The sequence below is a fragment of the Schistocerca piceifrons genome, chromosome 9 (assembly GCF_021461385.2).
Source record: "Schistocerca piceifrons isolate TAMUIC-IGC-003096 chromosome 9, iqSchPice1.1, whole genome shotgun sequence".
In the NCBI taxonomy this organism is placed as follows: Eukaryota; Metazoa; Arthropoda; class Insecta; order Orthoptera; family Acrididae; genus Schistocerca; species Schistocerca piceifrons.
The window spans coordinates 220,260,179-220,275,531 of record NC_060146.1 but is presented as its reverse complement, the minus strand read 5'-3'; the positions used below and the strand labels follow the sequence as shown (position 1 = coordinate 220,275,531).

The window sequence follows — 15,353 nt, the reverse complement described above, 5'->3', positions numbered from 1 at the left end:
ATTAATAATCCGATTTGATTTTGACTGATGTTTTTTTATGCGGTTTTTGGTCTCAGTACAATTAAAAACCGATGTGATTGATGCATTTCGCGGTTTTTGGCCTCGGGACAATTAAAAGCCTATTTTTGCCATCCGATGTGGTATGACCTTACAGTGGTGGATGGGCTTAAGTCAGTAACAGTATCACACCTGTACACTCATTCACACTGAGTATTACAGTCTTTTTAACGTCAAACGTACACCTTGGGCATTGTATGATTATTTGTCACTTGTAGTCGACCACTATTAAATTATGATGCTTACAGAGCCATCTATATCTACATTCCGTTGCAATCCGACGTCATTCTGACCAGTGGTGTTATTTCTACAGCGGTTTGAAAGTTTAACTTTAATTATAATCGCCCTGTACATGGACAATACCGTTAAGTTTCCAGAAATAGATAAGTATTTTGTTTTCTACTACTATCGTTGCTCGGCATGCTTTTTAATGCCTTTTTTTTTCGAAGTAGGTACACATGTACAAAGCAGACTGCATTATATGTACAAAATGAAAGGAAGATAATTATGATTTTTTGTGCATGAAAGGAGCTAGCTTTTCCCCTATGCTTCACTCGTGTTCGCTAATGTTACACTTACATATAAACTCTAAGAAAAAAATTATTACAGTTTCAAAAAAACTGAGCATGTCAACAACGCGTTGGTCCACGTCTGGCACGTCATCGCGACTGTCACCAATAAGTCTAGCGACCGCGAAAACTGTGGATTTGATAATGGTGTCAGCGTTTATCGAATATTTTTACGTGTCACTTTTTCTCATAGCAGCCCTCATCTCTAGAGGTGGCTGCGGCATATTATCCGCACAATATCTTTATACAAACAGTGAGTCATGTACGTGCAAAATTTGATTGAAACAGTTGCAGACGTTCCTGAATAAAGCTTCTACGTTACTCCGCTTTCGTCACCATCCCTATTGGGGAATGATTTTTTGAGTCTTCAGACTTCTGACTGGTTTGATGCTGCCCAGCACGAATTACTCTCCTGAGCCATCTCTGAGTAGCAACGGCAACCTACGCCCTCTTATTTGCTGGTTTCATTCCAGTGTTTGACTTCCTATCCAGTTTTTATCCTCATAGCTCTCTCTGCTACCACGAAAGTTACTCCCTGATCTCTTAAGAGATGTCTACATAGAAACTCGACATTTCTTATCGGTCCGTCTAATTTTCAATATTCTTCTGTAGTAACACATCTCAAATGCGGCTCTTGTTGCCACTGTGCACTTCTGCATACCACTCCGAAGTACACAGCACACGGTGCATTCAGGGAACCACATATTAAAGCGTAACAAAAACTTCGATTGCAAGCTGTTGCCGTGTTCTGGCTTTATCTGCGCGATGCCTTGTGGAGAAAACTTCGGGGCTTCAAGAATCTACGTCTGCATCTACATACCGCAAGCAACCGTGCGTTGTTCGGCGGAGGGTACTTTGCACCTCTTCACCATTTTCGTGATCCACTCTCGAATGGTCCACGAGGAAAAACGTAGCTGGTAACCATCCGTGAGGGCTCGAATGAGTCTAATTTTGTCTTGACGGTCTTTTGGCTCTGAGCACTATGGGACTTAACATCTATGGTCATCAGTCCCCTAGAACTTAGAACTACTTAAACCTAACTAACCTAAGGACATCACACAACACCCAGTCATCACGAGGCAGTGAAAATCCCTGACCCCGCCGGGAATCGAACCCGGGAACCCAGGCGTGGGAAGCGAGAACGCTACCGCACGACCACGAGCTGCGGACTTCACGGTCTTTTCGCGAGACATAAATATGGGGAAGCAACCAACATACTAACTCACTCTTCTAAGAACATACGCGCTCCGAACTTTATCGGTTAACCACCTTACGATGCAGAACGCCTCTCTTGCAGAGTGTGCCACTGGAGGAGGTTGGCCACATCCGTGATGCTTTTGCGGTTACTAACTGAACGTTTAACGAAACGTGCTGCTCTTCTCTCGATCTTCTCTATTTCCCCTATCGCGTACGGGTCCAGCACTGACGAGTAATATTCGGGCATTTATTGAACGAAGGTTTCGTCAGCTGCGTCCTTTGTGGTGGCCTACACTTGCTAAGGATTCTTCTGGTGAATCCCAGCCTGGCGTCTGCCTCACCTGCGATTAGTATCACGTGGTTTTCTCACTTTAAAACGCGCCGTACGTACACTCCTAGATATTTCACCGATGTGACTGCTATATTCTCTGTTCGTACGCTGAATAACTTTTGCTGAAGCTATAGTTACCAGACATTTTCAGTGTAGAGACATCAGTGTGTTACTTCAACGAATGTTGACGTTTTGGAAACTATTTAGTGGCCATGGCCACAAATACGGGAACAGATAACTAGTTGGTTGGTTGGTTGATTTGTGTCAGGGAACCAGACAGCGATGTCACAGGCCCCATCGGGTGAGGGAAGGATAGCGAAGGCAGTCGGCCGTGCCTTTTCAAAGGAATCATCCCTCCATTTGCCTGAAGCGATTTAGGGAAATCACGGGAAACCTAATTCGGGATGGCCGGACGCGGATTTGAACCATCGTCCTCCCGAAAGCGAGTACAGTGTGGCAAATTAGTTTCGACTGCCTCCACTCACTTTCAGATAAGAGTAAGAAAAGTTGTGTCCAAGGTAAGAGGACACTTTTGTCAATTCGTTGTTAACAACGCATGGGAACGTCAACTTCGAACTCGTACTTGTAACACAAGTTAATTACTTGATACACAAGTTACAAGCACGAGTTCGAAGCTGACATTCCTAGGCATTATTAACAACCAACTGACAAAAGTGTCTTCTTACCTTAGACACGACTTTTTATATTCTGATTTAAAGATGAGCGAATACGGTCGAAACTAATTATCTATTTCCCTATATGCGATCTTGGTCAATACAGATTTTGCAGAAAAAAACCAACATTTATTTTAGTGAAGTATTCTACGTAGATTGTCACTACACGTACGACGTCTTCAACCGGATGTCTGCCAGTTAAGATTATTTCGGCAGTTGTGATAATCAATCTCCTTGGTCTGTCAGGATTGAGTTTGTACAATCCCCGTCTCCGGTTACTGCGAAGCTTAACACAATCCAACAGATTTGAAGTATTGACTGTACATGTTTTGTAGGCAATGTCTTTCGTAGACAATTCCGAGTTTCAGAGCTGGCGCCCTGTCTTAGGTACCATACTTAACTTACTATAATAAACGAAGAAAGACCGTCTGGATCACAAAATCTAGCAGTTTCAATCTGCCCTGCAAATCATGTTCAGGTCTGGCTCCGCTAGGTACAGTTTGTCAACAGTACTTTGAGTTTTATGTTATTCGTGCCACTATTGACTAACTGCACCTTGCGACGCCAGACCTGAAGATGGTGTGCAGGGCAGATCGAAACAGATATAGTGATCCAGACGGTGGTACTCGTTTATTAAAACTCCAGTTTCTCAGTACCTGCCAGGAGCCATAGCTTGCCCTTTCATGGTTCCGCTGCATACCTCTCCACGCAGTCGTTCGCGAATATTTGCACGACATGACGACTCCACTTGTTAGTCCCGCGGTGAAACACCACCACGATTTTACGTTTCGTGAGATACAGATCTCTGCATTTGACAGCTGGTTTCCCGTCTTAGTACACGGTTTACATTTTGTCCAGACCTTCCTTGCAGTTTGTATCGGACTTGGTTCCTTCATAGATAGTAAACCATTTATTACGACCCTGGCATGCCAACGAAACTATCCACTAACATCTGCTGCCATTGCTATAAAATGTAGACAGCTAACTCCCTATTAGACTGATCTGTACCGCACCAGACGTTACTCCAAAAGTGCCTGTAGATGGCCTCCATTCAGGATAACGTGTTGAGTCTCGTGCGTATCTGAAAAAAAAAAAAAAAAATTATCCAGTCGCCAACATGGCTCCTTATCCCTCAGTAACGTGTTTTCTATTTTATAAACTATCATTTCCACAAGCTCCTACATCTGTACGGACAAAACAAACTTTTAGTGCCAGAAGTGCCGCCCGCATCTCGTGGTCGTGCGGTAGCGTTCTCGCTTCCCACGCCCGGGTTCCCGGGTTCGATTCCCAGCGGGGTCGGGGATTTTCTCTGCCTCGTGATGGCTGGGTGTTGTGTGCTGTGCTTAGGTTAGTTAAGTTTAAGTAGTTCTAAGTTCTAGGGGACTAATGACCATAGATGTTAAGTCCCATAGTGCTCAGAGCCAGAAGTGCCGTTGCTTTTCCCTGCATCACAAGTGAACGTCACAAAACATTTTCCACAGTAAAATTTGCTTTATTTTTTACTCACAAATGTACTGCACAAAACTGTGGATGTTCTACACTATTAATTTATTCAATTAACTAGCTTTCATCTTAAAAGGCCGCCATCAGACTGACTACCGTCGCCAAACAGTTTTTACATTAAGTAGAAATCAAACTGGTAGCTTTCAACTTGTGTGAAGTGAGAGCCTTTCAGCGATGACTGCCCAAATCCACTTTCTTTAGGCACCGAACATTCACGGTTTATCTTCTAAAATACAACTATAGGGACTAGAAGATATTTATCATGTTTTTACTATGGTGACGGCCTCCAAATTGCTTGGGTCGCTGCCTTCGGTGTGGGAGGACCTGTATTCGATTCCCTGTACCTCCTTTGATTTTTCTGAGGTAGAGAGTGAGGTCCAGTGAGAAGCTGATTGAACTAAGGAGTGATAGCATCACCAGCATCCGTCTACTCTACCTCAGCCATCAGAAACTGCTGTCTACTGTGTGATCGGCAACACGCTACGTGTTACATTTGAAAGCTCACTGTGTCACGTAGGCGTTACTCGCACGCAACTGACAGCTTATTTACAAAATTACGCTTAGAGCACACTAGATTTCGTATTATTCCATTTCAGGAAATAATCGTGTGATTTGTTCTGTTTCTATTTTTAATTCTCTTTTTTATTGTTTTCCTAACGACGAATCTCATTTTCCTGAGAATCAACATAGCGGTGCACTCAAACGAATTTTCTCCTCAGTACTCTAATATGGGATGTATACAATTTCAGTGCGTCGGTGTGCGCCATGACTGATTCATTGATCGCCGCATTCTTGATTTCTTCCGCTACGTAATATATTTTGTGCACTATACGCGCATAACTTGGCTGCACAAGTCCCTATTAAACCAAAAGCGGTTATTCCCGCCTCTTACGTCTTCACAGGCAGATATTTGTAGTCAAAACGGAAATATTCGTTGTAGTTCTAACAGAGATCCTCAGGCTCATTTTATTTTTTTCTTCAAAAACCCCATGCACAGACAATTATCGGTGCATCAGACTCCGTGAGCAGCGTAATCGGAAGGTTCCTCCAGTTGTACAACAGTCTCATTTCACATCGGAACCAGAGTTCGCAGATATGGTATATGGAACAAGGGAGTAACGAGCTGTAACTGAAGGTAGCCGGTGAAGCACAGCAGAGCAAGGACGATCGGGCACTTCACATGGACAATGCGTTGGAAACTGCACCAACAGTGAGTCGTGTGCCAGGCAGTTCTTAGCCACATAATGAGAGATTTTGGGTCGTGTAAAAATTACAAGAGGAGGCTCAACAACCACCGGACTGACAGATGCCAGAAGCATTTTGTGAAGAGGCTGTCGTAATCCCATTTGGTGATTAACTGCAAATGTAATTCCTGTAAGTGCTCTTATTTGAAATACTCTCTCATACATAAAGTTTACACCCCTGAATTTAAACTGAAGAGCCAAAGAAACTGATATAGCCATGTATATTCAAAGATAGAAGTATGTAAACAGACAGAATACGGCACCGCGGTAATACAAGTGTCTGGCGCTGTTGTTATATCGGTTACTGCTGCTACAATGGCAGGTTATCAAGATTCAAGTGCGTTTGAACGTGGTGTTATTGTCGGCACACGAGCGACGGGACACAGCATCTCCGAGGTAGCGACGAAGTGGGTATTTTCCCATACGACGATTCCACAAGTGTACCGTGAATATCAGGAATCCGGTAAAACATCAAATCTCCGACATCGTTGCGGCCGGGAAAAGATCCTGCAAGAACGGCACCAACGACGTCTGAAGAGAAACTTTCAACGTGACAGAAATGCAATCCTTCCGCAAATTGCTGCAGATTTAGGTGCCGGGCCATCAACAAGTGTCAGCGTGCTAACCATTCAACGAAACATCATCAGTATGGGCTTTTGGAGCCGGAGGCCCACTCGTGTACCCTTGATGTCTCCACATTACAAAGCGTTACGCCTCACCTAGGCCCGTCAACACCGACATTGGACTGTTGATGACTGGAAACATGTTGCTTCGTCGGACATATCTCGTTTCAAATTGATTCGACTAGATGGACGTGTCCGGGTAAGTTGACAACCTCATGACTCCATTGAACCTGCATGTCAGCAGAGGACTGTTCAAGGTGGTGGAGGTTCTGTAATGGTGTGCGGCGTGTGCAGTTGGAGTGGTATGGGACCACTGATACATCTAGATGCGACTCTGACAGGTGACACGTACGGAAGAATCCTGTCTGATCACCTGCATCCATTCATGTCCATTGAGCATTCCGACGAACTTGAACAGTCCCAGCAGGACAATGCGACACCCCACACGTTCAGAATTGCTACAGAGTGGCTCCAGCATCACTCTTCTGAGTTTAAACACTTCTGATGGCCACCAAACGCCCCAGGTATGAACATTATTAAGTGCGTCTGGGATACCTTGCAGCGTGCTCTTCAAATGAGGTCTTCAACCCCTCTTACGGATTTATCGACAGCCCTGCGGGATTCATGGTTTCAGATCCGTCCACCCTACTTGCGATATTAGTACAGTCGGTGTCACGTCGTGTTGCGGTATTTCTTGGTGCTCGCCGGGGCGCTACACGGTACTAGGCAGGTGTACCCGTTTCTTCGGCTCTTCAGTGTATAAGAAAGCATTATAGCTGATTTGTTATTGAAATATGACCATGAAAAGGGTATATTTACCTTGGGCATACTAAATACTTTCCCTCCTCTGTAACTGAGCGGTCAACGTAGATGGTAGACATTGGGGTTCAAAAAAATGGTTCAAATGGCTCTGAGCACTATGGGACTTAACTTCTGTGGTCATCAGTCCCCTAGAACTACTTAAACCTAACTAACCTAAGGACATCACACACATCCATGCCCGAGGCAGGATTCGAACCTGCGACCATAGTAGTCCCGCGGTTCCGGACTGAGCGCCTGAACCGCTAAACCACCGCGGCCGGCCATTGGGGTTCGATTCCCGGTACTGCCGACGACTTTTCCTCGGTGGAAGGACTGGTTGGGGTGCACCCGGCCTCTTGCTGCCAAATGAAGAGCGACTCTACTGAGTAATGGCTGCTGCCTTGTGTGGAAAGTCTCCAAAAGGACCGGGAGACCTGTGTGTTCAGCACATGCCCTTCATACTGCATTCGCATGGCAGAGGATGACATGGCGGCCGGTCGACATCCGTCGGGACTTCACGGTCTGGACGAGGAGCTCTCACACTAACTATTTAATAGATTCACGTGAATTTAACAAGAACAATCTGTAATAAACGTCACAATTCACATGACTAATGACAGTTCAGATGACCAGTGACCAAGCTTACGACTCAACTGTGTGCAATCAGTATGCTGGGCCTTTCTTGTTATCCAGCCAATACCCGACACAAAATAGCCACGCTCTATACTACGTGACGATACATTCTTTCACCAACAGCAGTAGCGGACAATTTTGAACATGGCCGATAATGCAGCAACCGTAGACGAAATTTATAATATTACTTGAAAATACAGCTCTTCGGTTGCACAGATAAAAAATTTTCAACTTTACCTAGGTTTCAACTGCTCTAAGACAGCCTTCATCAGAAGTAAAAAAATTTTACATTACCTATAACAGGGTTTTGGAATAATATAAAAATTATTAAATTAAACATATGTAATAAAATTACATCATAGCTAACTGCTACGGTACAGTAGGCAGAGAAAGCATACTTACAAAGAGTAAATAGTTATGAAATGGTTTAGAGCAACAGTGCTCACGTTAAAGATAAAAATATATTTGTACATTATAAAATTTTCCTAGGAATGCACAACGTGGTTAAGACGCGCCCCTAAGGGTCGCGTGTGCGGCCGGCACTGTAAGCAGCATCAGACTGAGAGGCGCGCGCGCCGTCGATGTTGGCAAGTCGGCACCTTGTATCGCGCCATCTAGTATTGAATGCTTGTAATTTACAGTGACAACAGCTGTCAGAAGCATTGGAACAGGAGTGCATGTAATGTGCTGATTACATTATGTCAGATAGTATGTACCAGATCGAAAGTTGAACAAAATATTATACTGTAAGATTGGGAGAGAGAACAATATTTAAGGCTACAGTACGGGAAGCATAATAGCAATATTCCGCGTTAAGTGATTTTAAGCAACGGATTTACACCATCAAAGAAATTTTTATCACGTAATTGTAATTGCTCATTGAGGATTAAATGGTCGTTACGGGAAAAATGTTTGAAAATTTCCAACTGTTCAAGAATATCAAGTCTGAAGCCTTTCTTTTCCGTATGTAAGATACTAATATCATGAACATCTTTAGGTTTGTGTCCTGTGATAAGGTGGTCAGCGAATGACGAATTATGTACGTTCGTACCGTTTTTCCCTAATATATGCTCTTTATATCTAATCGCATTAACCACCTGTTCGAGATCTTTAACAAACTACATGTAAACTTGAAAACAGCTCCCGACAGTTAAATTATTTAGACTTAACTTTGACAATAGTGAATGACAAAATCTCTTTCAATATTTTTCGTAAGGATTCTTTCACGCTGCGTGAAACATATCAAGAAAATAAAATCTACCTACCTCTGAAAAGTAAGAGAAATTTCATAGAATGGGAATCTCACGAGGTTAAAAGGTCCTAATATTAGGACATATTGATAGAAAGCCGATTCTGTACCGTGCTTCGAAAATGAAACAGTTTAACAAAGCAACGAACGTAACATGTGAATATGGAAAACGCGTCCGAAAGTTCCGAAAGTACCGCGAAAATCACCCCGCAAGCCTCGTAATACGAGAAAGAAAATGAGCATCCGTCATTATCTCTGTGTCTGCGAGTGAACAGTCGACTTTGATCACTTGGACTCTATTCTTAGACAAGGATCAAGCATCCTATCACATCCGCGCCTCTCGAGTAACAGCCGCCTACCAGGGCTTGCTTTGCTCCTACCAGGCACGTGCTGCGTTCGACTCTCATGGCGTGACTCGGCCGCTCAAAGAGCATCTTACAGTCCTCCTACTGAGCGTGTCTAAAGAATTGTATGCAAAGATCGATAGCTAGATACAAGAACGTAACTTCACCGTTTGCTACAGATTTAACATCACGCGAAAACAGTTCTGTACTGAAAGTTGTGAAAGTGACAGCCAGCTTGAAGTTTCGGTGCCGAGCCCTACCTGGGAATAGTGACACTGTGTTCTCAGAGGGGGAGTGTGTTTGGAGCGCGTGTCTCCACCGTGTCCGCGCGCCACCGGCTGCTGCGATTCGCTGCGGAGGCCGGCGGCGCGCGGTAAGTAAGGGTGTTCCGGTTGAGCGCCGCCCTTCCGCCCCCGGGGCCCTCACAAAGGACCGGGGCAGCCGCCTCAGCGCCCTCGCTGGCCACGCGTGAACGCCCGGACGGCTAAAAGCGGACGCAGGCGCCGTGTAGCGATGGCGACCCTGCCAGGAGACCAGAGGGCAGCGCGGCTCCGTCTCGACCCCCTCATTCCTTGATGACAGCAAATTGAGGGCAGATTAAATCTTTTGGAGGGGCGTTTGGAGTTCTGGGTTATATAATGTAAAATGGTGCAAGATATTCCAAATTCTGAGAAAAGTCGTAGTAAACTGCAGCAAAAGGTGTGTGATGTAAAACATATACAAGAAGTGAGGAAGGGTGTATGACAGGGTTGCAGATTTTCACTCCTAATGCTCAATCTACAGGGGAAACTGAGACAGAATAGACTACCAGTATAGAATGATTTCAATCTTCAAATTTCACCTAGTGGCGCTAGAGTCTGCAAAAACTGACAGATCATTAACAAACCATGTGCATTTTGCTTCAGTAAGGTTTCAACTGCTCCTACACGGGAGTTGCGTAGTGAATACGCTGTTCTATTATAGCTTTCTGGACCATTTCAAACTAAGATAAAACTGCCATAGTTTTTTCTTAACAATCAACGTTTAGTCCAACTAAATCAGAATATTCTTAGCTGTCATTAGATACAGTGCAGTTAGTGGAAAAAAAGTGTTCACTATGATCGCTGAATATTTTCTCGCCAGCCTGTGTGGCCGAGTGTTTCTAGGCGCTTCAGTCTGGAACTGTGCTGCTACCACAGTCGCAGGTTCGAATTCTGCCTCGGGCATGGATGTGTCTGATGTCCTTAGGTTAGTTAGGTTTAAGTAGTGCTAAGTTCTAGGGGACTGATGACCTCAGACGTTCAGTCCCATAGTGCTCAGAGCCATTTGAACCATTTCAACCAATATTTTCTCAACAGAAACGCGTTTGGGGCGGATTGGTCTACTAGCATAGTCCATTCCACCCAGGTCGCCTTTTATTCCTCATATAACGAATTCTATCGCATGGACTGCCTCTCTGTTTTGCAGATGATACGTGATTATGCAAGGAAAACGGAGAGAAAACACTGGTCTACGAAAAACATGGAATAAGTTGTTGAATCAGTAATTAATAAAACGGTGACCCACGAAAAATCACAGAAACAATTTGTTGTACCTTTGACTACTTTAAAACCATTCATGAAAATGGAAAGAGGTAATCCCATTTCAACAACTGACAAAACCTGCGAAAAAATCAGTGCGTTTTCAATAAGGGGCATGAGTTGGAACATTGAAAATGGCTCGAGAAATTGGGCCCTTGAATTTCCGGCTCTCCATCCTGCCTTAAATTTCAGGAAGCATTAGGCTCGTAACTCGCGTACTGACGATGAAGCCCAGCTTACTTGTTGGATGTGTGATCGGGAAATAAAAAAAACGTTGTCCATTCCGCCCCCTGCATGGCGCGGAACTGACTTAGAGACACTTATTTAGCTTACTGAGATAACAAAAGAAATAACGAATGAAATAAGTTATTTTATGTTACCTTCATTTACAAATGTTACAAAAATGTTTGAATAAACTGTTCCCAATTTTTCTAAAATTTTTTACCATTGACACCTACAAAATTTGCTCCCAGCGTTAGGCTGGCCGTCCCAAACATCGAAGAAGCAGTGACTGAAGTAAAAGAAAAGTATAAGAGTGGGATTAAATTCGCGGTGAAAGGATATCATTGATAACATTCACTGATGACATTTCTATCATAAGGTGAAGGAGAACTACAGGATATACTGAATGGAACGAATCCTCTAAGGAGTGCAGAATATAGATTGAGAGAAAGCAGAAAAGACTAAAATAACGAGGAGCGGCAGAATTGAGTTTGGGGAAGAGTTCAATATAAAAATTAGTAAGGACAAAGTTAAATAATACTCCTATATTGGAAGGCAAGTAGCACACCATGGATGAAGCAAGGACGACATAAAAAGGCAGACTAGCACAGGCAAAGAAGACATTCAGGACCGAGAGAAATCTGCCAATGTAGAAGACAGGTTGTAATCAGGAAAGGAACTTCTGAGAATGTGTATTTGGAGCACAGGACTGTGTGGAAGCGAATCATAGTCTGTCGGAAAATCTGAAACGAAGAAACTCTACCTGTATGAGATGTGGTGCTGTAGGAAGTTGTTGAAAATTAGGTGGACTGAGAACATAAGGAAAAGGATGATTGCAATTGTAAAAGTAACGGTTGAATTTTGAAGCGTGGTTTCGTCAATAAGATGCCTGCGTTGTGACTTGACGTCTGCTTTCAGGAGGGCAATCATAAATCGCTTTCCAAATATTATTCGACAAAGCAGTCCTAATGTCATATCCAAGGCGTCCCTTCCTCCATATCTGCCGAATCCCACGACTGTCTGGACCAAGGACAGTCACATGCCCTTACGAGGTAGGACTGCTGTAAATAATTTAGAAGATTCAAAGGAGAGCTGTCAGTTTGGTCACGAGAGTTCGTTGAGTCAGCAGGAGACCGTCATGCAGATGGTCGTCGCCTCCCTTGTGCGTCTGCCACAAGAGTTGGATGAGCATCACGTTGTTGTTTCCTATTAAAATTCTGACAACGTACTTTTCTAGAGGACTCAGGCCAACTCACAGCCTCATCCTACATATATTTCGTGAAGATATTACATTATGTGATCAAAAGTATCCGGACACAGCCAATACATACGTTTTTCATATAAGGTGCGTTGTGATGCCACCTACTGCCAGGGTACTCCGTATCAGCGACCTCTGTAGTCATTAGACATCGTGAGAGAGCAGAATGGGGCACTCCGTGGAACTCATGGACTTCGAACGTGGTCAGGGATTGGGTGTCACTTGTGTCATACGTCTGTACGAGAGATTTCCACACTCTTAAACATCGCTAGGTCTACTGTTTCCGAAATGATAGTGAAGTGGAAACGTGAATGGACACGTACAGCACAAAAACGTACAGGCCGATGTCGTCTGTTGACTGACAGAGACCGCCGACAGTTGAAGAGGGTCGTAATGTGTAATAGGCAGACATCTATCCAGACTATCACTCAGGAATTCCAAACTGCATCAGGATCCACTGCAAATACTATGACAGTTAGACGAGAGGTGAGAAAACCTGGATTTCTTGGTCGAGCGACTGCTCATAAGCCACACATCATGCCGGTAAATGCCTAACGACGCCTCCCTTGGTGTAAGGAGCGTAAACATTGGACGCTTGAAAAGTGGAAAAACGTTGTGTGGAGTGACGAATCACGGTATACAACATGGCGATCCGATGGCAGGGTGTGGGTATGGCGAATGCTCGGTGAACGTCATCTGTGAGCGTGTGTAGTGCCAACAGTAAAATTCGGAGGCGGTGGTGTTATGGTGTGGTCGTGTTTTTCACGGAGGGGGCTTGCGTCCCTTGTTGTTCGTTTTGCGTGGCACTATCACAGCACAGGCCTACATTGATGTTTCGAGCACATTGTTGCTCTCCACTGGGTATTAAAGGTGCCGGTGTGTACAGCAATCTGGACCACCACCTCTGAATGTCCCGCTGTATGGTGGTACAACATGCAATGTGTGGAATTCACAAGCAATAAAAATGGCGGAAATGATGTTCAGGTTGACCTGTATTCAAATTTTCTGTACAGGTTCCGCAGCTCTCGGAACCGAGTCGATGCAAAAATTTTTTTGATGTGTGTGTATGTAAAGAAAAATTGTGCTAAATCTGATCCCTGTGGTAGCTCATATTAAATCCACAGTGTTTGCTGTTTCGATGGGCAGGGACTCCCACCTTTATGACACTTCTTCATGATGTATGCGGTATACCTCCATGATGGCAGCAGGTCATTTTACTGCAATATACAAAACAATGGCATCATAACTGATCCCTGCAGTAGCTTATTATACCGAAACTGCACTTTCTGTTTAGCTGAACATGGCTATCGGTTGAAACTTCCTGGCAGATTAAAACTGTGTGCCCGACCGAGACTCGAACTCGGGACCTTTGCGTTTCGCGGGCAAGTGCTCTACCATCTGAGCTACCGAAGCACGACTCACTCCCGGTCCTCACAGCTTGGGAAGGTAGGAGACGAGGTACTGGCAGAAGTAAAGCTGTGAGGACCGGGCGTGAGTCGTGCTTCGGTAGCTCAGATGGTAGAGCACTTGCCCGCGAAAGGCAAAGGTGCCGAGTTCGAGTCTCGGTCAGGCACAAAGTTTTAATCTGCCAGGAAGCTTCATATCAGCGCACACTCCGCTGCAGAGTGAAAATCTCATTATGGCTATCGGTTGTTTCTTGCTGGGTGAGCTGCTGCCTGCCGCAGTGCGAGAAGCTCCAGCAGACGGTCCGGTGTGCAGGTGGAAGGCGGTGTGCTACCACTACGTGCGCCGCAAGCGGCAGGTGACGCGCTACCGGCACGGTGACGCCTTCACGTCGACGCAGGTCTACTACGAGCGCGTCAACTCGCACGCGGCGGGCGCCTGCTTCTCCTACAGCTACTGCGGCGTCCGCGACATCTCGCGGGAGCTCAAGCTGGACGCCGACTGCCCGCTCACCAAGATACGCTTCAGCAAGGGTGCGTACCGCCACTGCGCCATCTCTGCCTACCGCTGCAGCACTGGCCGATTCAGAGGGGTCAGCTTTCATGCGGGGCTCCACGTTTTCCTGTCTCGCACTTATCTTTTCACCTCTGCACGGCTACTACAGTCGACCTCCTCTTCCATCTTTTCAGTATAGTCTACTCCCCGCTTGCCCTACTATTTTTACCCCTCTACCGCTTCTTCCAGAGCCAGGGTAACCATTTCTAGATGGTACAGCATGTGTCTCACTAACCTGCTCCTTTACCTTCTAAGGCTCTTCCTTACACTTAGAGCGAGGTGGCGCAGTGGTTAGCACACTGGACTCGCATTCGGAAGGACGACGGTTCAATCCCGCGTCCAGCCATCCTGATTTAGGTTTTCCGTGATTTCCCTATATCACTTCAGGCAAATGCGGGGATGGTTCCTTTGAAAGGGCACGGTCGATTTCATTCCCCATCCTTCCCTAACCCGAGCTTGTGCTCCGTCTCTAATGACCTCGTTGTCGATGGGACGTTAAACACTAATCTCCTCCTCCACCTTACACTTAGATCCTCTCCTAATCTTTTTACTATTTCATTGCATACTTTATCTGCCTACCAATAAATTCTAGGATAATAAAAACTAGGGTAAAACTGAACAATTCAGCAAAGCTGAAAGCACCGATTTCTTCAAGAGGTGGTAATGTAGAAAAGGGAATTTATAAACAAAATAATGTAAGTACAGAATACAAGAATATATCTTCCAGTAAATCGCATCAATGACATTTTGTGGAATATATTCAGTGGAAACTAAGATAGTACTTCGTGAAAAACAACAGAAGAAGTGAAATATTTTAAAATACGCGTATGTAAAATATCGGACGAATACGAAGAAGATACAGATTAAGTCGAATGGATTTGGAAGTTTCTTTGCAACAACTGTCATAGCTTTAAGGCATAAAACATGGAAAGAAACACTAGTCAACTTTTTTAAACAGTCGCATTTCCAACCCTATTATATGAATGTAATTAGTTGGTACTGAACAAAAGAGAAGAAAAACGAATACAAGGAACAGAACCGAGATTTCTTCGGTGAGGGGATGCAAACGAATAGATAAAATACGAAATGAAGATAATCGAACGCAGTTGAAAAGCTGAAGTGTGAAAGAA

General features: G+C 44.6%; 1 protein-coding gene across 1 annotated transcript in view; it reads left to right on the top strand.

The window, feature by feature from the left end:
• Positions 1 to 15,353, top strand: part of LOC124716879 (transmembrane protein 151B-like) — a 250,030-nt gene that overhangs the window by 62,989 nt on the left and 171,688 nt on the right. Inside the window, exon 4 of the mRNA XM_047243431.1 lies at positions 13,984 to 14,201. Coding sequence (XP_047099387.1) covers positions 13,984 to 14,201 — 218 coding nt within the window. The remainder of the gene's footprint in view (positions 1 to 13,983; positions 14,202 to 15,353) is intronic.